Genomic DNA, 23412 nt, shown 5'->3' with positions numbered 1-23412 from the left:
ACCCTATAGGCCTTTTGAGCTGAGAGATGCATTCCCTAGAATGGCACCCAATAAGAGCAAACAAGCCATGCTATGGTCAGTAGCACCTAGTTAACAACCACCACCTTGGAAGCGAGGTCAAGCTTGGGTGAACTCCAAAAGAGGTCAAGCTTGGGTGAACTTCAAAAGAGGTCAAGCTTGGATGAACTCCAAAAGACGATTCCACTCCAACACGAGCAAACTGCAGTGAAGCAGAGATCCCACGCACCCCTCTAAATTCAAGTGAAACCAAAATCCGTCCTACCAATCTTGAGATATCACCCCCTCTTCCAAGAAAGGGACTCTACAAATCTTACATCTAAAACCACCCTCGCAAATATCTACATGTTCCAAAAGTTAAAGCTTGCAAAGAGCCTTACTACGTTCAGATTGTGCTAAGGCTTGGCAATTACACTCTTTACCTTCTACACCTAAGAATTGTTTGAGGCAAACAATGTGCCTTCGCTTTTCTTTTGCATCTCCACCCATTTGGCACTGTATAGCAGTATCTCTGTCACCTTGAGAAGGAAAAGCTATGTTTTCAGCTCTTCATTTGACACATCCCCAGTTACTCCATTTTCTTCACATAGTGGCAGCTCCTTTTTTGCACTATGAAAATCTAAAAGTTGAGTGCCACATCTACATCTCTTCCATCAGAAGCATGACTTATGATGCCAAAAATCCTACTCTCTAAGAGATGACTACAAGGTGCAAGCTATAACTATGCTGAGGTGTGGGCCAGTGTGGCTTAGGCTTGCTTGATGTGCACCATCACCATCTAATAAAGATGACATGAAGGAAACACAAGGAAATGTAATTAAGGTCGACGATATGTGTCATGATCAGTTGATAGATTGAAGATGGATAACTCCAACTAATCCATCTTTTGGTGCACCTCTTTTTTTAAACAGAGAAACGAAGGTTGGAACTTTGTTTATTTATTAGGATATGAAGAGGCCAAATAAGCCTATGAGAACAATAAGTGGATACATTGTGTGACCCACATGTCTCATGGTCAAGGAAACTAGAGATATCTAGTACATCGCTAGAATCAATTGAAGAGCAATGACACATTGAGGGTGGATCCAATTTAAAGTAGTTGGTTATATTTCCATCATAAGTGAGATGACCATTATGTGAGCACTGCTCCAGTCCCATGTGATATTCTAATATATTTGGATTCGCCATGTCAAGATTCTTTGTTGGTGTGCTTTCCTTGTCTCCATCGGCTGAACCCATCAACATCGTGATGTGGTATGATGTCAACATGCTGCAAGATAGGTACCTAGTATCGGGTAATAGCATGGAGCTTCCCTATACCTGTGACTATGCAAGCTTTGGCAGCCCGAATCCAGGACCTCAAAAGGCCCGAGAAGCAAGCCGTACTTGATGAGGTAATGCAGACCTATAACACCTCTCAACCCCCCAATTGTTGAGAGTTGTGGTGCCATGAGCATATGTAGAGCAAAGGTATGAGTAAAGGGAAAGCTGCCACATGGCATGGAGGAGATATCCCACATGTGAGCAAGCAAATGGATGTAAGTACCCTCACCTATAAAAGGGAGGTTCATTTGAAGGAATATCAATCAAGCACTTTGCACTATCTCAAGATTCTCTTTATGAGTCCAAGCTAATCTATCTTGGAACCTAATTGACTTGAGATACATGTCATGAGCACTCTCTTCATCATGTTTCCACATAGGTTCCATCCACCTTAGAGCGCTCCATAGATCCTGAGGCACACATGTTCCATCATGGTATCAGAGCATAGGTTTAGCTCTCCTAGTTTAGCTCATTAGTAGTTCACTAGGATTGCTTCCATTCCTAGATTAGTTGTAGGCATGTCTTAGAAGCTCATGAGTTCTCCTAGGTTAGTTTTAGTATTAGATTGAAAACAAATTTCCGTCCCTAGAGAGAGAAAATTTCCGTCCATTGATTCCTTCCATTGCAATGAGGGAATTCCGTCATTGAGAGAAAGAGAGTGTCATTCTTTCTTTTGAGATAGAGTTCATATGTCTGCGAGAGAGAGTTCATTTGGAGGAATTCTACACCATGAATAGAGCATTGTGTGAGAGAGAAAAAGAGAGACCTGCAAGCAAGCAATAAGCAAGGCCAAGCAAGCAGTAAGGAGATCACAGAGCGGCCCAAAGCAGCTCGAAAGCACTGGGCCTCATCCAAAAGCTATCAACAGCTGCTCTTCAATGGACTTCAGCATCTCCAATGCGACCTGCAACGAGCTACAAACAGCGCTTATGACCTGACGGGCTCCATAAGTCTCTACTAGCTCCAACACGAAGGCAAATTACTGCCTTCCTCGATGGCGGCTCTCTCAACCGACTCTCCAAGCCATCCACCAGTGATGCATAGCCAGCTCCTACGCCACAAGTAGCTGTCAGCGGCGGCTGCTCTAGCCCAAACGACCGCTTCTACAACTATAGCCTCGATGGCATCTGTGATCACCGACTCGAAGGCAGCCTCTAAGTCCTTAAGCTCTAGCTCATCAATGCTCAGCTCCTCCTAACGACAAAGAAATGGGACTTCAGTGACTCAACAGCTATCTTCCAACCACTCAGCCTACCCGACTGCTCAACCGAATCGTGCACCTCTAGCCTCCTCATAGAAGCTTCTGACGGCTGGACGACCACGGCACCCTGGCCTGCTCCAGCAAACAACGCGCTACCGGCCAGCCATCCTGCGACGTTCTACGACATGCAGTGACCTCCTTCTCCAAACGGACGAACGCAAAATCTCACTACGGGCCTTCCACAGCTTGTCACAACCAGCAAGCATACATACGCTCCAAGGCAGCTCCATCGCCACGCCCACGCCTCTGACGTCGATGCAAAGAAGCAGAGATTTTATTCTTCTCTAACCTTAAGACACGTGGAAAGATAGGAACTAACCATGGTTAATTGACTTGGACCATGGTTAAGTATGGCATTGGGTTAAGTTGCTGGCTAGAGTAAAGTTACTATGGTTAGGTTATTGGAGTTTGGTTAAGGTCCTACCACATGGCTTAGGGCCCCTTGCTAAGCACAGTATGGAATTCAGCATGTGAATCCCTGTGCCACATCATCAAAGGCCCCTCTTCTTCACAAAAGCTTCAACAAGCCATAACTTGCAATCCAGGAAGAATTTGCACACGCTCCAAAAAGGAAAAGTGATCGGCTTTTTGAGCTCTATGCGCCTGTCAAGTCAAATTCATTGTATGCAATTAGACACTGCCAATATTGAAAGAAATCTATTGGTAAGACCTTTGCAACAATTGGAAAAGCAAAGCATGAATGCAAACATCGATGTAAAGCCGAAAGCACAAGTGTACGAGATGACCATAGCCTGAAACATGGCATCCACACATAAAGCATTAAGGCACATGGAAGAACAAAGCATCATGCATCAAGCGAAGCAGACAACAAGGTCATCATCAAGCCATGAGCAGTATGACAGGAATAACATGTATTGAAAAGCAAAAACCTTGTCAACCTTGCCTATGTTTTGTAATCAAACCTGACCACCTGAGAGTAGCTATGAAAGCACCCAGGGGAGGTATTGACATGTAAAATCCACACTTGACCACCTTAAGTAGCAATGCATGCACTAAGGGGAGGTGATGGAATGTAACTCACATCTGACCACCTTGCAGTAGCCAAAGGATCATGGCACCAAGGGGAGGTGTTGAGAGTTGTGGTGCCATGAGCATATGTAGAGCAAAGGTATGAGTAAAGGGAAAGCTGCCACATGGCATGGAGGAGATATCCCACATGTGAGCAAGCAAATGGATGTAAGTACCCTCACCTATAAAAGGGAGGTTCATTTGAAGGAATATCAATCAAGCACTTTGCACTATCTCAAGATTCTCTTTATGAGTCCAAGCTAATCTATCTTGGAACCTAATTGACTTGAGATACATGTCATGAGCACTCTCTTCATCATGTTTCCACATAGGTTCCATCCACCTTAGAGCGCTCCATAGATCCTGAGGCACACATGTTCCATCACCAATTGGTCTCTACAATCAAGGAGCTTGTTTAAACAAAAGTGCAAACAATCAAGAAGAAAGGATTGATACAAAGGCAAATAAAACGGTCCTTCACACTAAGATTAAGGAGCATGAAGCCAGCCCGCAGCAATGCACTGAAGATCAATAGGAGCCCCTCTTGAAGGCTGGTTCAACAAGGAGGATACGTTCAATGAGACTCTAGCACAAATCAAGGGACCCGCCCTAGCATTGAATGGCCAAAGGAAGACTAAGACGGAAACAACCCTTCAACCACTATCAACCAGTCCAGAGGACATGCTGTACTTACACTCAATACATGGGATATTAGGATTACTTTATACAATCCTTGGGAGCTGCCTTGTGCCCTCCCTGAACGGATGTAATAACAGGTTTTTTGCTGTCCTATAGACCTGTTCGCCTCCCGTGGACATTAATAGACTTTCTTTCTTTCTTTCTTTCAGCCGCAGTAGCATGCCGAAAGCTCAATATGATGCCAAGAGCCACCCAGTGTCCACAGTCAAGTTGCAAAGACTATACTATAGCATATAACCAGTCCAAGAATATAAAACGAACCCAACAAGTATCCACAGTAAGGATCCAACTCTGCCCCCTCTGAACTCTCAGGTCCGCACTAGAAAATACAAAGCCTCCATTATCTGTAGGTCAATTATTGTTGCTGTTTGATTCTAAATATTCAACAAGATATTAACTATTTCTATTCGTGGTTACATAAAAAAGTGGGTGTTCAAGGTAAGGCGAGTGGACACTAAGGTTCAACTTACCTGCTCATGAACATCAGAAGGCATTGACAATGCCTTAGATGTATTGTCAAGCTTATGAGGGCCAGAAAGGAAGAGTAAAAGAGGTGAGCAGGAAATATTACAGATTCTTGCCATCTTCTTCAAGCTGTTCTAAGCCATATCTGCCCTTGAAGATAACCTTCCCTCAAAGAAGAGAGCCATTCTATTCCTTCTGCTTGCTTCAGGTACAAAGACAGAGACGTCGTCATCTACCTATCTATTCAGCTATGATTTCTTTAGATGTTAGTCCTGAAAACCTGTTTTTGGGAAAGCATTCAGATCGCTCATAAACACTACAGGGTGGTTGGAAAACCTTGTGCTCTAAGTCAACCAAAAAGATTACAGTTTATTGTATGCACCTGTCGATCATTGTCATGTTCAGCATGTCCATCTTGTGAAAAGTAGGACAGCACAAGATTTCCAAGAAATGCACCGACATCAAAACCAATAGGTCCATAGAAAGCAAACTCAGGATCTATAACTTGAGTAGACGAGGTAGTAACCATGATGGAGCTTGTATGCAGGTCCCCATGAATCAATGCTTGGGATCTTTCACAGAACCTACAGAAATACAACACAAACCCAAACTTGCAGATCAAATTCTTGCATCTGTACATGTTTGTGCAAGAGATTTATATCGAATTGAGAAGAACAAGATCCTGAAATAAAACAGACACAAACATCTACAAAAACTGAAAAATCAGAAAAGTTATTATTATATATTCATGATTCCAAAGGAGAAATATGCAACTTTTTTCTTTCATTGATTCCAAATGCTTGAGTTCAAATCCTCGCATGAATGTTTTTCCTCAACTTGAAAACATCAATCTTATCACATCGCATACATATAGCTTGAATCAAGAAGTACCTACAGGAGTGGAAAGGCAACATATCTACTTGATCTGCATCCTACATTAGACTTTTGAGTCCTTTTACTAAGTAAGAAGAGAAGGAAAACTGGCAATAAACCCATCTATACTTGATCAACCTGCTTGCACAACTTTTTGCCAACGAGTTACGCATATGATAGTTTAGCACAGACAGGTCAGAGAACAGAGATGCCATAAATTCATGTTTTCTAGAGGACAAAAGGAATTCCTACGATGAAATCAAAATACAATAAGCTTATAAGGGATCACCCAACACACTCCTAGACTTGATCAGTTTTTTTTAAAAAAAAAAGCCCATGCAGGTTCTTTGCTTTCTCATCTGAGATCCCATGAAGTGTAGTGTCAATAAAATCTATGAATTTACTAACAATTCTAATTGACTTTGACCTTTCAATTTCCAGTATCTGCTGCTCATCCACAATATATATCCCAACCTGGCGCCCTAAGTACCATGCAGTCTGACATCAGGGAAGCAATCTACAAGTCCCAATTCTCACCCCAAGTAGGAGAGCCTTTTTTTTGCAATGTGTATCCCATTGACTTATACCACTTTATCTTTGCCCTCCAGCACACACAATCCCTCTCACTCTCTAGGCTGCCAGCTGATCCGTCTTCAAACTATGTCATCAACAAACTCCGAGTCCAAAAGCTGCTCCTATTGTCAGGGGTGCATCCCTACTAGCCTACCAAGAAAGAGCCCACATCCTCTGCGACAAAGAGGAACAAACAAGGGCTGACAGGGCACCCATTACCAGGGAACAGGCCTCCCTCCTATAGGTGATACTGAGTATTCAGCTGGACACAAAGAATTCCAACTCCTCTCATCCATCGAACATCCAGTTTCATGATCAATTGTCTAGAAAAAATCCATTCCACTTTGTCATATCCTTCTTGAAATCTAGGAGTCCCTTGATGGGCCCAAACAATGGCCCCCCAAACATGAAGTCATGACACTTCTGGTGGAAAGTCCGCACGTTGTAGCTGAATACAAGCCATCAGTTTGGCTTCTCTCTGCTCTTGCTCGCCCTGTTGCTCCTCCCTCCATCACCTTTGATTCCCTCACCTTCAGCTCCAGCTCCCTCCGCTTCCTCCGTCCCCTCCTTCCTGCACTCCACCTTCCCACCTCCCTCATCTGCCTTCTCTCCTGCTCTTTTGTATTCCCTCCCCTGTCCTCTTTCTGCCACCCCCATTTTGTCCATCCGCCCCTGTTCGCCTGCACGCAATACCCGCGCCTGTCTGGCATTGGTTGCTGCGACATGGAGTTCGCAGCCTTTTTTGGCCCTGCCTCCAGCCGGTGTTGAGGGGTGGTCCCTCGAAGCTGTGCGCCCAAGACAAGGCCCTTTTTTGGCCTGGCTGGCTTTTTTCCCATGGGCTGGTCAGCTCTCCGATTTTTTGAGCAGGCTGCTTCCTGTTTGAGCTCTTTGGGCTGGTCTTTTGGCAGGTTTTTGTCCCTTGACAGCCCCCCCTTTTCTTCCCTTTCCTCTCCGACCCCCTTTTTCCTTTTCCCGCAGTCCCTCTTCCATCTTGCAGCCCGCGATGACTTTGTTTCTTGACTGAGTGAAAAGCAAATCTTGGTAGTGACCCTTGGTCTAGCAAGAGGAGCTCACATGGCAGCTCCCTCAACTCCCGCAGCTGTACAGATTTCACTTTTCCTAGAGGATAAATAACAGGTTAAGTATGCCATAGAATCCTTCCAAGAAAGAGCATTGGTGGGCCGGATTGTTGGGCTCATGCCTATGAGGAGCCACGTTCGTGATTGGATCCAGTCGAGCTTGGCATTAGAGGGCGACCACATTCAAGCATTGTTATCCGCAACGGGAACGTTCTGTGGAACACCAACCCCCTTCGGAACTAGAACAAGACTCCAAGAGTACGGGACAGAGAATGGGAATGCCACATCACCAATGGTGGAGTAGTCGAGGGTGAAGGAGTCTATAGAATATATATAAGATAATGATGATGTATTGCCAAATGGCATACAAAACAAGGCAACTAGGAAAAGATCCTGAAAATGCAACCAATTAGCATCACGTTGGGCACCAAAAAGCAGCTGGAAACTATCATATAGTGTAGTCCCTGAGGAACAAACTAGGCAACATTCTCTGGGCATCCCTAGACGTTCTCTAAGATGTGCCCTGCTCGTTCCCTATACCTGACGTTTCCTAGTTCCCACCCATAGGAGGGTCTTGTTCTCCAACCCCCCTCCTCCCCATGAGTAGGACCATGGTGAGTTGGAACGTGTATGGACTCCATGATCATGCACAGCAACAACCATAGCAGTTGATACTTCTCCAAGAGTTGCAGAGAGCTATGGTGGGATGTACAAGTGATTTTCTATAAATTCAGGAGCACATGTTTTTAGCTGCAGATGTAAGTCGCCGGCGCCGCCTCTCTCGAGGGAAAGGCCCCAAGGTGTGGTCCCCTGCAATAGATAGAAGCGGAGGGATCTGCATCTTAGTTTCTCAACCACTCGCCCCAAAGGTGTTTGATCAAGGTGAACTTATCCAAGGCGGGTAGTGTGGTTGGGTTTACGGATGGGCAATTCTAGGACCGGGACCCCAGACGTGTACACCCCTACTTGCAAAGAGCATTGTCCTTCTTTTGGAGACACCTTACTAAAAGCATCCCAGATGTCGACTCTTGCTCTTGGATTCTTGGAGGTGACTTCAACAATTTAGAGTTGCAGGAGGACAAATAGGTGGAGTCTCCTTCTCAACGATGCCCGCAGCTGAGAGAAGCACATTGGAGCAGTGCATCGCCGTGGAGGGAGGTCGATTTCTCCTGACTTCCCGACAGTCTTCGTTCCTCCTTCAGCCAACGGTGGCATGATCATTTGCTAGAGCTGCTCGACAAGTTCTACATCGGGGATTGGGTGATACATAAAGGGGGAACCACTAGTATTCTGGCAAGGACGATGATGTCAAATAATTCGGCCGGTCGTGCTTGGCTTCGAGCAACCCTACTACAAACCTCCACAGAAGGGGTTCTATATTCCTGATGCCCTACAGAAGGAGCAGGTTCAGCAGACCGTGGTATATTTGCCAACAGCCAAAGAACCCCCCACGGGAGGGTGGGCCTCTGGTGGCAGATGTGATACAAGAGTAGTGAGGAGCTCAGTCCCATGCTGTTCATCATCGCCACTCTCTTTAGGAGCAGGAGAGAGCACTCAGACCGGATTTGTCTTCCATAGAGAGACTGAAAGAGCAAGACCCAATCTCACAATGACTCTCAAATCTATACAACAGCGTGTGGCTCAACCTTCAAGCCACAAAGATCGGTGGAGCTGACTTCTCTTATCATTCTTCTCGGGCACGGTGGGCATAACATGGAGACAAGATGACAACGCAGTTCTTTTAGACCAGTGATTGCAAGATGCAAGCGGGCAGATGCACTCAAATCTTAGAGATGACCACAAACTTCTATTGGTAGTTGTTTCAATCCGAGGAGTCTCCCCACGTCCTTGCAGTTCAGGAGGCAGTCTATGTTAGAATTATAGATATAATTCAGTAGTGACCAATGTAATTTAATAAGCTAGTTAGGGCCACTTTTCCCTCTTTAAGAGGTTTTTCCCCCTAACCGAAGTTAGTCCACTAACTATGGTTAGTGACTACTAAGGTTTTGTTACTAGGACAAAACCTTATCTCACTCCTTCAGTTGTATCACTCTTACACTCTTCTATTGCAACTAAGCTTTCAACTCACACTCTCTTGCTCTCTCTCCACTCACACTCACATTTGGTATCAGAGCGGGTTCTTCCTACTCTTGCTCCTGCTGCACATTCGCCTCCAGCTCCAGCCAAACAACTCCCTGCTCCCATTGCTCGTCGTCCGTACAGCCTCTACGTGCGCAACCGTTCCATACAGCTGCGCTCACCTCACACGTGCGTCTGTACAGCTCCATTGCGGTTTCAACGCTTGCATCAACGTACGACCGTACAGCATGTACTGTACTTGCCTCATCGCCGTACAGCCTGCAGCACCGTACGGCTGTTCAGCTCGTCGCCGTACAACCTGAAGGCCCATACGTATCTGCGCCGTACATCCCGGGTATCTACTACCACGATCTGCACTTCCGTACTCCGCCGTACTGTTTCGTCACCTGCAAATCCGTACGTCCGTACTGCAGATCTGCTCGTCCGTACATCCGTACCTGCAAGTTCCGTACTGCACACCTGCATCAGCCGCCGTACTGCATTCCGTACAGTTGTACTGCAGGTGTACGGATTCTGTACACGGTTTATTGTGCAAGTTCCTTCATCTACCGGTGATCCTTGGTAGGCATTCTTGCAGTTCTTCTGCAACATTTGCAGATCTGGTGGTATTTGTGCAGACAATTGCAGTCTTTTGCAGTCATTTGGGTATTTTCGGGATTCGTAGTTGCTTGTGAAGCAGACATTGCAGGCAGATTCAGAGGTTTAGCCCAAAATTTTGGGGCTTTCTGCTGAAATTGCAAAATTTGGGGCTTTCTGTGCTTTTGTCCCTTTCTAGTTGCAATTTCAAGCTCGAAATTTGGGGCTTTCAGTTTTGCAATACAATTTCTTGCTGAAATTTGGGGATTTTGTGATAACACTGCAATTTCGCAGTGAAATTTGGGGCTTTTGCAGACAAAGCGCGATCCATTTGGGGCTTTTGTTCAATTTGCCCCTTTCTGGTTGCAATTTCAAGCCTATTTTGGGGCTTTTGTGTTAGGAGAGCAATTTTGGAGATTTTAGTTCATACTGCCTTTCTTGAAGTGTTTTGCAGCACTTTTGGCAGATTCTGGAGAGCTTTTGATGCTTGGACAGATTTCTGACAGTGCGAGTGCAGAAATCTGAGTTGCATTTACAGCCAGTGCTTGGCTGTGTTTTTTGGGAGTTGTGCATTTCATTCCCAATAAGGGAATTCGGTTTTGTATCTACTAAAATCTCTTTCTCAGATATGGCCCAACAAAATCAGAATGATTTCCAGTTCGGTGGTCTTTCACAAGAAGACAAGTTCGATGGTACCAACTACTCCCTCTGGAGTTTTATGGTACGTAATATTCTGATTTCTCGCAATTTATGGGATTATGTGAATGGGGGTGAGATCCGACCAGCAGATATGGCACCTAATACCCCTCCCCTGCAAGGAGGTGGAAAAGTTCGTGCACAGGGTGCAGTTGCAGAGGACAGGTTGTTGGTGCAGCTGTAGCCACCACTCCAGAACAAAAGAGATGGGATTCAAGGGATGCCTTAGCTTTGTCATGCATCTCTCTTTCAGTGAAAAGATGTATCATTCCGCATATCCGATTGTGTAAGACCTCAAAGGCAGCGTGGGATATCTTAGAAATATGTATGCAGCCCGGAATGATGCAAGGGTATCTTTCTTGAAAAGAGAGTTAAGTAATACACATATGGAAGAGGGTGACTCCATGTCAATCCACCTCACAAAGCTACAAGATCTCAGAGAGCAATTATTGAACATTGATGAGATTATTCCTGATTCAGAGATTATTACCACCACTCTGAATTCTCTTCCTGAGACTTATCTCAACTTTCATACCTCGCTGAACTTATCATTGAGGGGGGGTGCAAATCCTCTCACTTTTCATGAGTTGATAGGACTTCTGCTTCAGGAAGAGCAGACCAAGAAGAACTTGGCTTCACGTGCAGGTGAACAAGCTATGCTCTCAAAGTTCAAGTCAAAAGGAAAGGGACAGGCAAAGACATCAATAAATCAGCCTTCTAGTGGGTCAGGACAGCCTTCACAAAAGGCTAAGAATGATGCAAGTAAGCCCAAGAAGAAGGGTTTTTGTCATTACTGCAAAAAGCCAAGTCATCACATTGCAGAATGCAGGAAAAGGCTTGCAAAAGAGAAGAAAAACAGCTCTGGTATGGCTGTTTCAGATTCAGCTCCTCATGCATCTGACAGTGGGGATGCTGCAGCCAACTTTGTTGGACAGGATTATGCCTTTTTATCTTGCATTTCAGATTCTAGGCTGGCTGCTCCAGATGCTCGGGATAGTACAGCCACTTGTAATGATGATACATATGCCTTTTTGACTTGCAGTTATGATCCTTCCACGGATGCATCAGCTTTCAGTGTCAATGAAACACTGAATACTTGGTATTTTGACAGCGGTGCATCCAAGCATATCACTTATAGGAAGTGTCTCTTCACTTCCTTGCATCCACCTCCCGTTGGTAAGAAAGTCACTTGTGCCAACAACTCGTCATATTCAGTACATGGTACAGGAGAAGTTGAGCTTACAACCATTGATGGCTCAATTTTCAGACTTTCAGATGTCTTGTATGTGCCTGGTATCACCAAGAATCTCCTTTCGGTGTCCACTCTTAACAGGGCTGGATTTCAGGTCATCTTTGAGGATGACAAATGTGCTGTCCGAGACAGGGAAAATGATTATGCCTTGAGATTATATGGTACTCTGCTGCGTGGGCTTTTTCAGCTTGATCTTTTTGAGAAAAGAGCAGCCCATGCTCTTGCAGTTTCTACTCCTACTGCTACCATGCAGAATGCAGAGTTATGGCATGCCAGATATGGCCACATGCATTACAACAGCTTGATGACACTTCACAAGCACTCTATGGTTGATGCATTGCCACCTCTTGAAATACCTCCTCCACATGCCTGTGAAGGGTGCATTTTAGGCAAGATGCACAGATTTCCCTTCAAAAAGGATGGTTCAGTTAAAGCTGTCCGAAAATTATAGCTTATACGCAGTGATGTCTGTGGTCCCATGAGGACTCCATCATTGGGTGGTGATCTCTACTTTGTTACTTTTATCGATGATTACTCCAATTTCACTTGGGTCTTTGGGCTGAAGCGCAAATCATAAGTGTTCATGGTGTTTAAACACTTTTCAGCCATAGTTGAAAATGAATCTGGACTCAAGATACAGACATTGCGCACAGATAGAGGTGGGGAATACTTGTCTGCAAATTTTGATGCTTTTCTGAAAGGTAAGGGTATTGTGCATCAGCTCACGGTGAGGCTGACCCCTCAGCAAAATGGCAAAGCTGAGAGGAAAAATAGAACTCTTATGGAGATGGACGGATGTATGCTGAAAAGCAAACACATGCCTCACAAATTCTGGCTTGAAGGTCTAATGTGTGCCAACTACATCTTAAATCGGTCTCCCACTAAGGCTTTGAAAACAAAAACTCCCTATGAAGTCTAGAATGGGAGAAAGCCTTCAGTGGATCATTTCCGTGTCTTTGGATGCCTTGCATATGCTCATGTGCCAGTTGAATTTCGGCATAAGTTGTCAGATAAGGCAATTAAGTTCATATTTGTTGGGTACAGTGCAGAAAGCAAGGGGTACCGTCTCTACAATCTTGCTACACGCAAGATCATTGTCAGTAGAGATGTGATATTTACAAAAAATTCAGCTCACACTCAAGCTGAATTTCATATGCCTTCTTCTTCAAAGGATGTTTTTTAGGGGTTGCTACCCATTGCCTTGGGTTCCCCTGCTGATATTTCTGATGCAAATCAGAATTTACAGCCACCTCCCGATGCTCCAGTTCAGCCACGAGGTGTCTTGCCACCTCCACAGGCAGTGGAACAGGTGGTTCAGCAAGAAATTGCAAACATACATGCAGCAAAAACAGTCCCAAACTGGCTGTTACAAACTCTCAGGGAGAGTAAGATTGATGCTCCATTACCTGGCAGGACTCGCAGTGCAGTAAGGCACATGGAAGGTGCTAATTCAGTGGAATCAGCATATGCACGTACTCTTCTCGATGAGGAGGAGCCTGCAACATTCGAAGAAGCAAAGGACAATGTGCCTTGGATGAATGCCATGCACGATGAATTGCAGTCCATTCAGAAAAATCAGACTTGGGATGTCGTAGACTTGCCACCAGGTAAACATGCCATTGGTACACGATGGGTTTTCAAGGTGAAACGGAAGCCAGATGGCTCCATTGACAGATACAAGGCAAGGCTGGTTGCCAAAGGCTATGCTCAGAAAAAGGGCATAGATTATGAGGAGACTTTTGCTCCTACATCCCGGATGACCACCATCCGATCTGTTATTGCAATGGCTGCACATTTTGAGTGGAATGTTCATCAGTTGGACATTAAAACAGCCTTCCTAAATGGAGACTTGTTGGAAGAGGTTTATGTCAAACAACCTCCAGGCTTTGAAATTTCAGAAAATGCACTTAAGGTATGCAAGCTAAATAAAGCTTTGTATGGGCTGAAACAGGCCCCTCGTGCATGGTATGCCAAGATTCATGCCTTTTTGACCAGCAAGGGGCTGCACAATAGTCCTACTGAGAGCACCCTCTACATCAAGAAGGATGGGGGGGAAATTTTAGTCATCATTCTTTATGTCGATGACTTACTGCTCACAGGGTCCAATAAAGATAATATTGCAGATTTCAAAGCTGATTTGCAGACCAACTTTGACATGTCAGATTGGAGCTGCTTCACTTTTATTTGGGGATCCAGTTCTCTCAAGAGAGACGCGGCACTGTTATGTCTCAGTCCAAGTATGTGCAGAAACTCTTGGACAGATTTAACATGCATGATTGTAAGCCCATAGCCACTTCCATGGAGCCGGGGCTGAAACTCACAATGCATGATGCATAAGAATCAGTTGATGCCACATTTTACAGTCAGGCTGTTGGATGCCTCATTTATCTCTGCAACACCAGACCTGATATTCAGTTTGCAGTATCTCAGGTGAGCAGGTATATGCACAGCCCAAAAACTATGCATTGGCAGGCAGTTAAGCGCATTGCAGGGCACGAAGTCTTTTGGCTTGTTATTTCCCAGGGGGGGTGACTGCAAATGCATGCCTACAGTGATTCAGATTGGGCTGGTGATTATGACACTAGGTAGTCCACTAGTGGCAATTGTTTCTTTTTGGGTAAAGCTTGCATTTCCTGGCTGAGCACAAGAAACAATCTACAGTGGCTACCTCATCATGTGAAGCTCAGTACAGGGCAGCTTTCACAACAACAGTTGAATGTGTCTGGCTGCGTCGTCTATGTGCTGATCTTCATCTGTCATTGGAGGATCCTTCTCCAATTCTCACTAATAGTCAGAGTGCCATTGCAGTGGCAAAGAATCCAGTGTTTCATGCTCGCACGAAGCACATTGAGGTTCACTATCACTACGCCAGAGAGAAGTTGCATGCAGGAGAGATCAGTATGATCTTTGTGTCCACACATGACAATGTTGCAGATATTTTCACCAAAGCACTTCCACGTGAAAAGTTTGAGGCATTTCGCAGTGCCCTGAACTTATATCCGTTTGGTGATTAATCATCCTTGTACATGACATTGGCACTGCCGGGGGGTGTTAGAATTATAGATATAATTCAGCGGTGACCAATGTAATTTAATAAGCTAGTTAGGGGCACTTTTCCCTCTTTAAGAGGTTTTTCCCCCTAACCGCAGTTAGTCCACTAACTATGGTTAGTGACTACCAAGGTTTTGTCACTAGGACAAAACCTTATCTCACTCCTTCAGTTGTATCACTCTTACACTCTTCTATTGCAACTAAGCTTTCAGCTCACTCTCTCTCCCGTTTTCTTGCTCTCACTGTTGCTCTCTCTCTCAAGCTTTCAAGCTCTCAGCTCTCTTGCTCTCTCTCCACTCACACTCACAGTCTACGCCCATATCCCGAGAGTGGTTTCTTGAGCATGAGCACGTAGTTGGAGGCGCCTTTCACTGATGAGGAGCTTTTGGAGTCCCTCAAGGCCCGACCTCCTCAGAAGTGCCCTGAGGAGGAAGGCTTGACAAAGTCCTTCTTTGGGTGCTTCTGGGTGTTCATTTACCCCCCCCCTTCAGTTGGCTTTTTAGGAGTTTTTTGACTCCGATTCTCTCCCACATTCCTTGAGTAGAGGGTGGCTTTATTTGGGGGAGGATAGGTCTAACATCCGTCAGTGCATACCACATCTTACAAGATCTTAGCCACAGTCTTGTGCTTGCAATTGCCCCGACTTGCAAATATCATCCACAACACGCAGACAGGTTTTGGATTGCAGCGTTGTTATTACTAAGCAATGGACGCACAGCACACTCGCGGTTCAAGATACCACTGGATTCGGATGCCACCATTAGTTGCAATATAAAGGTTAACAGTCATCTTGCAGATGTTCTAAAGATAGCAAAGTTGATAATATGGGATGAGGCACCTATGACTCATCGATTCACATTTGAGGCACTGGACAGGATGCTCCAAGATATCATGTCAAATGACCAACTGTTTGGGGGAAAGGTGGTGTTGTCAGGGGGGGATTTTAGGCAGGTCTTGCTAGTTATTCCCAAGGCAAGACGAGAAGATATTGTCAACTCAACATTGTGCCACTCAAGGATTTGGAGATGCATCAAGGTATTGAAGCTGGTACAAAATATGCGGGTTATTCAGGAAGGTGATAATTCAGTAGAGCAGGAATTCATACAATGGGTGTTAGATATTGGAAATGGAACTAGCAGGTGTATAAGAGAAGACACTGTTCCAATCCCATCAAAGATGCTTTAAAGGACAAACTCTATGGAAGGTCTGATTGAGTGGGTGTATACAGGACTTGCAAGGGTTGTGGATTATGCATCGTATTTTTGAGACCACACTATTCTCGGACCTCGAAACCTTGAAGTTGATGCGGTCAATGCTACTGCACTAAAGGCAATGCGCGGCAAGGAAAAGGAGTATCTAAGTGCAGACTCAGTAGAGATGGGAGGCCATTGATTGGACCCCAAGGGAGTCTCAGCCTATCACAATCCTTCTCTTGGATTTTGAAAAGGTTATGACAAGGTGGAGTGGTCTTTTCTGATGGATACCATGCAAAGGATGGGTTTTTCAGACAAATGGATTTGGGGGTTCTCAGCCATGTATGCAAGGAGCACTAGTTAGATCCTTTTGAACGGTCACATGAGGGAGGCCGTTGTTTCCTACTCAATATGACAAGGTTGTCCCCTTGCTCCCTTCCTCTTCCTCTTTGCGGCAAAGGATCTCAGTTACTTTTTGCATTCTTAAGTAGTAGACTTCACTGGCTTGTAGCTCCCAACTCGTCAGGAGGAGGAACTACTGGACTCAGGGTTTACAAATGACACAACACCCTTTGTGGAGGGCACGTCACAGAGCTTAGAAGGGGTCTGGGGACTCTGGCTTGAAGCTATAACCCAACGTACTGAGCATATGGCTAGGAGGTGACTGGCTAACTCGAATCCCTATGGGTTGTTATGCGGCGAAACCATCCCTCGATGTCGAGGTCTGACTTGGAGCTATAACCCAAGTTGATGATGTTATAGCATGACGTCACTTGACTTGTTCATTTTACCATATCATGACATCACTTGACCTGGTTGTGGGTGTTTCACAAAAAGTGTCTAAGGAAAAGAGGAGAGGCAATTAGTCGTTCACCAAGACCTAAAACCTCCTCCCATGCAGCCTATACCTCAAGGTAAGCTCTTCATCCTTGAACAAATGGTTGTAAAAGGAGGCAGATCTGTCCCTTCTCATTGTTGCAAAGGTCTTGAAGTCAAAAGACTGTTGGAGGTTCCCTTTAATTCTCATAAACTCTGCCTCATGCTATGGGTCCTGACCACTAGTGGAGAAATTGTGTTGCTCCCACGTGCCCCTCTCAGTGGGATGGGAACCTACGGCATGATGTCCAAAGCTGACCCATGGCTATCCATACTGCATGTGATAGATGAATTTGCTACAAGTACCCCTGTGACTGAATAAAACCATCCTTGGTCAGAAGGACAAAATGCTCTTTGTAGAAATCCATCTTGGTAGCATGTGGATGTGTCAGAGATACCTAGGTCTACTGAAAATTATCTTTTATGTAAAAGACAAAGATCCTTGGTAGGGGAGAGTTCTCTCGCTTGTAGGGTAGCCTTAGTTTCTCCTTTGGGCATCATTGATGCAAAGCTTCTTAGAGAGATTGGATCGGTTTTATATTGGGGATTGTGCTATGTGGAGAGGGGGCTCCATAAGAATCCTAGTACATACAATGATATTTGATCATACCCATCTAGTCCTCTCGTTGGAGTAGCTAGGACAAAGTTTATCATGTGGGAAGTGGTTGATCCTGACTTCCTCACCAAGAGGAGGAGGTGAGGGAGGTTATCTCATAGATCTAGTGTGTAGAGGATCCCCCCACATGTTGGATGGCCATAGTGGACTGTAGAGTTCATATATTGGAGTAGTGCTGCCATTCTAGAACAAGCACTGAGCCAATGGCAGTCTCTATGTGAGTAGCACTAGGATTTGTGATGCAACCTTGTCTCCATTGAGAGTCTCAAGAAGCAATAACCTGGCATTCACGAACTAATACGTGTGCTAGAGTCGAGCTATAGATCATGGAGGTCAAATGGGCAGAGTTCTTCTACCATTCATCTGGAACCAGATGGGTACAATAGGGGGAAAGGATGATCCAAACCATAGGACCTAGACTAGTAGGGAACCAACGCCAATGTTGCCCGCGCATAGATGGTGAGATATTGGGATGTCAGGTGATGTTAGACATATCGATTGCTAGAAAGTGCACGCCGTTAACTTCTAATACTAGAGCTCGGCTAGATTATCCTTGGCAATGAGAGATTTGCATGTCCACCAAGTCCTTTGGCTACCGGTTGGTGGTGCTTTCAACAAGAATGCATGAGGCAGCTTATGCGCTTGGTGCGCAATTTCTAGTGGGTGGGTACTAATGTCACCACAAAACACTCAGGCCAAGTTTCCTGCATGATTATGCCCCAAGAAGATGGAGATCTTCGTATTCTTGACCCAAAAATGCAAAGCAAATCCCTCTTTGGCAAGCTCATTGTACCAAGTCTTACCCCTAGAGACTCCTGCTTCAATAGGGCCTTCTAAGGGATAAACCTCACAAAGGGGCACAATGGCAACAATCATTATGGATTTTCACATGGCCCCTCTTACAAGTAAGGTCCACCATTGATGAGAAGCATGACAAGAGTGTGGCAATGTTTCTCAATAGGCCGCATTTGGACCAAACCTATAGAGGCAGTTTTATTGTCTTCAACTCTTAAATGTAAACGTACTTCAAATCAATTCCCGTGTCACATCACCCACTTCGTTATTTTAAAGGAGCCCTTTGCTCTGACTCACCCGCCTCCCCCCTACATACTTTTCAAGAGTCATAACTCCATTCGTAACCCTAATAATTTATCATAGAAAAACCACGACTGAAAGAGGATGCTCCTAGTGGGGACACTAACATCAAGTGAACAACCCTCTTCCAAAGGCTTGCCGGGATCTAGAATGGCAATGGCTGGCCCTACCAATGCAGCCAAAGTTAGTTTTTTTTCTTTACATAAACCATGTGCATTGGCAGGCGCTTGCAGCTCGGATCTTCAAATTGGTTTTCCTATGAAGATATAAAGTGGTTTTTGGAAGACATCTTGCAGCTGGCAGTCTGTAATTGAGTGCATTGTTTGGGGTCATCTTTATAAAACATTGTGGATGATGGAAGTCCATATAAAGGTTGAGGTATCCAATGATCCCTTCCATGTACCCTAACCATTCATAGGTCTACTCAATCATTATCCTCCTTTTGGACGACTCCTTACCTTTGGAAATACACCCTCTTATTTCACACTATATTGTCCATGTCATTTAATATAGCTTATTAGTTGGGAGTCATGTTTCCTTGTCATCTAATCTAAAATATATATATATGTTCAAATCCCATTTACTCCATATGTTGGGATTATCGATGGTTGGGTGTCCCATAGAACGATTTTCAACTTCATAGGTTGAGGGAGTAATTCAAAGTGATCCCTCTTTATTTCAAGTAGCATAGAAAAAAGCAAGTAAATTTTTTTTAATTTGAAGGTATGTACTATCACGTACTTAAGGATCCCACATCCACCTCCCTATGTAGAGAAGAATAGAGTGGCAGCCCTTGATCTGGCATTCAAAGGTATGAGATCAAGAGGGTCGTATGCTAGGCCAATGTATGAATATCAGCTGCACATAGAGAGATAGCAAACCTACTAGCTCCATGGGGATATGGAGTTGGCTCCCCCAGCAGCCCAAGGAGCGGGTACGAGGGGCTAGCAGCAAAATGGCGGAGATTGACGTGGCCATCCCAAAAGCATGGGGGGCAAGCTTAGCATGGTTTCAAATGCCATAGCACGATTTAGTCCCACTCACAGTCTTCTTCGTGGACTATGGCATTGATCTACCTTACCCGATCTTCTAAAGTAGAGGCCTTAGACGTATGCTTCAGTTGAAGTGAGAGCCCAAGCATGGAAATTCAATGAAGGATCGGCTCTTAAACTCCCTTGAGTGGCAAAGGATCAAACTGGTTTGCCATTTGGGATGAAGATGGAGGGTAGACCACTAAGACAGGTACAGTGGGACCCGAGAAAGTCATTTTAGCACAAAGTAGGTGCCCTTCTTCTCTTACACAACTTGCATTGGCATTCGAGAGACAGTTGCCAGCATTACGGCCTAGGATATTGGGGTAGCATGATGCACTTTGGTGATGGGGGGACAGCAGATACGGCCTGCAGCGACCTTTGTCAATACCTAGCATGATATCATCTACAACTTGCAAGGTATTTGGAAGCAGGGTACAGAAGGGATTAGAAAGACATGCCGACAGGCGCCTTAAATTTTCACGGATCAAGGGATCTATTGGCCTCCACCCTAGATGTTGGCGCTTGCATCTGGGATACACTAAGCAGTGAGGTGGAGCCTGAGAAGCAGGCTGCAGAACAGCTAGCACTTTCTTTTGGTCAGCGCCTCACGAATAGCTGATCCTTTGTATTATCTTTTAAAGTTTCTAATAGACAGTTCTTTTCTCTGGGGAAAAAGATAGCCCTATGAGGACAGCTGAGTTTCTACTTAATTTCTTTTCCAATTTTAGTATATTGCAAGAAAAGCCAATAGAGCTCCACGTGCTCTTTCTCCAAAAGACTTCTGGGAAAAGCGATCATAATGGCACAGTATTAAAAACTTTCTGAAGTCAAGAACACGTATGCAACGATTTGGACTTGTCTACAATATGGTCATATGTACACTTCGGTGATATAGTGTCCAATCAATTATTGGAAGGCAGATACCTTTTCTTAAAAATTATGCAGTAAACAGAAATGTCACCAAAATATTTATTAAAAAAACAAATTGTCGTCTATTCATGGGGCAGGGGAGAATAACTGCCACATTAAGTAATACATACAGGCAGTTTTATTGTCTTTATCTCCTAATTGTAAAACTACTTAGATTCGCATTTCCTGTCACATAAACACTTTGTTATTTTGAAGGAGCCCTCTACTCTAACTCACAAGAAGTCCAAACAGAAGAAAGCAAATAGTCACAAAACACTGGATTGGGGGCACAGCACTGTACTTAGCCTTGAGATCTGCTATCTCGAGCTTTAGCAACTCATCCTCTTGCAGCTTTTTGACCTCATGATCGAGTTGTGGAGATGTCCACCGATTGTTAGACGCTTCCATATAGGGCTCCGTAAATATAACCTGCTCTGTGAGTCTACAGAGCTCCACATTACCACAAAACTCAGCCACTGAGCAACAACAGCGCTGAATGAGACCAAGCCACGATTCAAAACCTATATTTCTCAGATGATAAAATAAGAATTGAAAAATGCAAAGATATTTCCAACAGAAAATCAATTTCCATGGATTTTCTCTTGAAGGATGCATAACATATCCTAACAAAAAAAATTTATTGTTTTGCAATCTTGCCAACTGCCTTTGCCATGATCAGAAAAATGAATAACAAATGAATGGCAAAGCTTGATCGAATGAGTAGCTAAGCCAGAACAAATGGATGTCTACCTGAAGCTCGATGTAGTTTAGTTGAAATCGCTAGAAGAGAAGTATGGAAGAGTGTTCTTGCCATGTACTCGGACATGTGGTCTGCTAGAAGAGGATAAGTTATGCCTTTGATCAATCCCTTCCGTAAAATGATATGTGGAGGCTCCAAATACCGCATAACAATAGTTGACATGCCACGGTCAAAGTGGTAAACCTCTGGCACATGCTGTGGACAAAGGCTTCCATGGTGTTTTAGAGCTGATACTTCATAGTATGAACGATCTGAGGTCATAGGCCAAGACTCCCCAACTAAACGAACATAAGGTACAGACTGCAGCAATCATGTTTCAAGATCTTATCATGGGTTTGCAAAAATTTGTGGCATAGAAAACACCAAAATGCTTTATGAAGAAATACACCAAAAGTTTGTGTGAGGTTGAGGAAAATGCTACTTATGTTTAAAAGTAACAAGCTTTCATGAAGCAGTATAAGCATGCAATAGAAGGACCTTAAGGAAAACTCACACATGACTTGGAGGTTGACAATGCCTCCTTTTGGAGTAAACCGTCACTTTCAGACAGCATCATATTCAGTATAGGTGAACATGAAATTATTCACATCGTGACAAAAATCCTAATACAAAATGATAATTTGAATAATTAGAAAGATAGATTTAGCACAAAGATTTGAGATTGTTGCCATGGCACCTAAAAATTTGCACAAGTTGGTTGTGAGTCCTTCTTGTGTACCTGAAGACACGACCCTGTGCTGTTGCTGAAGATAGAGATGGCATTATTCTCCACCTCTTTGGTTGCCTCTACCAGGGTGCTTTTGACTTTTAGCACAAAGATTTGAGATTGTTGCCATGGCACCTAAAAATTTGCACAAGTTGGTTGTGAGTCCTTCTTGTGTACCTGAAGACACGACCCTGTGCTGTAGCAACAGCACAGAAGATAGAGATGGCATTATTCTCCACCTGTTTGGTTGCCTCTACCAGGGTGCTTTTGACTTTTTCCCCTAGGTGGCATTGGCGCACACGGTCAACCACTATAAAACCGTGCATCACTTGGAACGGTTTTTTGTCTGTGCTTAGGTTGCTTTGCCTATAGCCATAATCATGGAATCGAGAGGCAGTCCTCGCCTGCTTTTCTCTTGCTAATGATAAATAACAATGTTCTTTGACATAACCTTCACTCCCCTCCCCCCCCTCCAAAAAAGGAGACATACGGACATACGTATGTACATATGTATGTATGTATTATTCCACATATCTAGAGGCCATGGACTATGTCAAAAAGCAACTCAGGGGTAGGAATGAGAAGACGGTCACTCGTAGTCCTTGTCTTGCCCTTCTGACCCCCCATACTCCCACTGGATTACTTCCCCAGGGTCCAATGTACATGTTGAACCGTAACATCTCATTGACGAGATATGCACAGCCTCAAGTGAGGAATAATTAGTAGTGCCCCTCAACACTTCAACCCATTGAGTTCCTTGAGTTGCTTGTTCAACTTCAATGGAGAAACCATACATGCGTACAGAGTTTTGACAATCAGCTTCTTCAGTTCAGATTGATCCGGAAAGCCTTCAATTGTACCTTTTTCAGGTGTCAAACTCAAAAAAACCTCCACCATAGGCAGCAATCTGAACCTATCAGTCAAGCTTTGGGTTAACCCTGTACAAATTCTGCAGAAGACTCACAGGCATTTGAGACGTTTCAGCTCCCAGCCTGTGTGACACTGAACACACCTTTACAACAGAGTTTACTACTACTTTTTAACATGCACGCAAGTTCTCTTTGTGGATAGAGATCACATCAACCCCATATTTCCCTAGATGGTAATTCCCAAAGTTGTTCTCTTGCAACTTGTCATAAATATATGCACTTAACTTTTCATGCCCTCTATGAAGTTACATTAAAGTCCATCAGTCATTTCTTGCCCCTGGGCGCATGACCATGTCCCT

At 44.4% G+C, this 23412-nt stretch overlaps 1 protein-coding gene across 1 annotated transcript in view; it reads right to left on the bottom strand.

The window, feature by feature from the left end:
• The window catches only part of MTK (S-methyl-5-thioribose kinase), a 36703-nt gene extending 14928 nt beyond the window's left edge, over positions 1-21775 (bottom strand). Inside the window, exons 1-3 of the mRNA XM_087402428.1 lie at positions 21469-21775; positions 21020-21194; positions 5178-5379 (exon numbers count right to left, since the gene is read on the bottom strand). Of these exons, the coding sequence (XP_087258554.1) occupies positions 5178-5379; positions 21020-21194; positions 21469-21739 (648 nt within the window). The 5' untranslated portion in view covers positions 21740-21775. The remainder of the gene's footprint in view (positions 1-5177; positions 5380-21019; positions 21195-21468) is intronic.
• Between the last annotated feature and the right edge of the window lie 1637 nt (positions 21776-23412).

Source organism: Dipteris shenzhenensis, chromosome 31 (assembly GCF_047967505.1).
Source record: "Dipteris shenzhenensis isolate YYH24624 ecotype China chromosome 31, Dip_SZ_1.0, whole genome shotgun sequence".
NCBI lineage: Eukaryota > Viridiplantae > Streptophyta > Polypodiopsida > Gleicheniales > Dipteridaceae > Dipteris > Dipteris shenzhenensis.
This window is presented reverse-complemented; position numbering and strand designations above follow the sequence as displayed.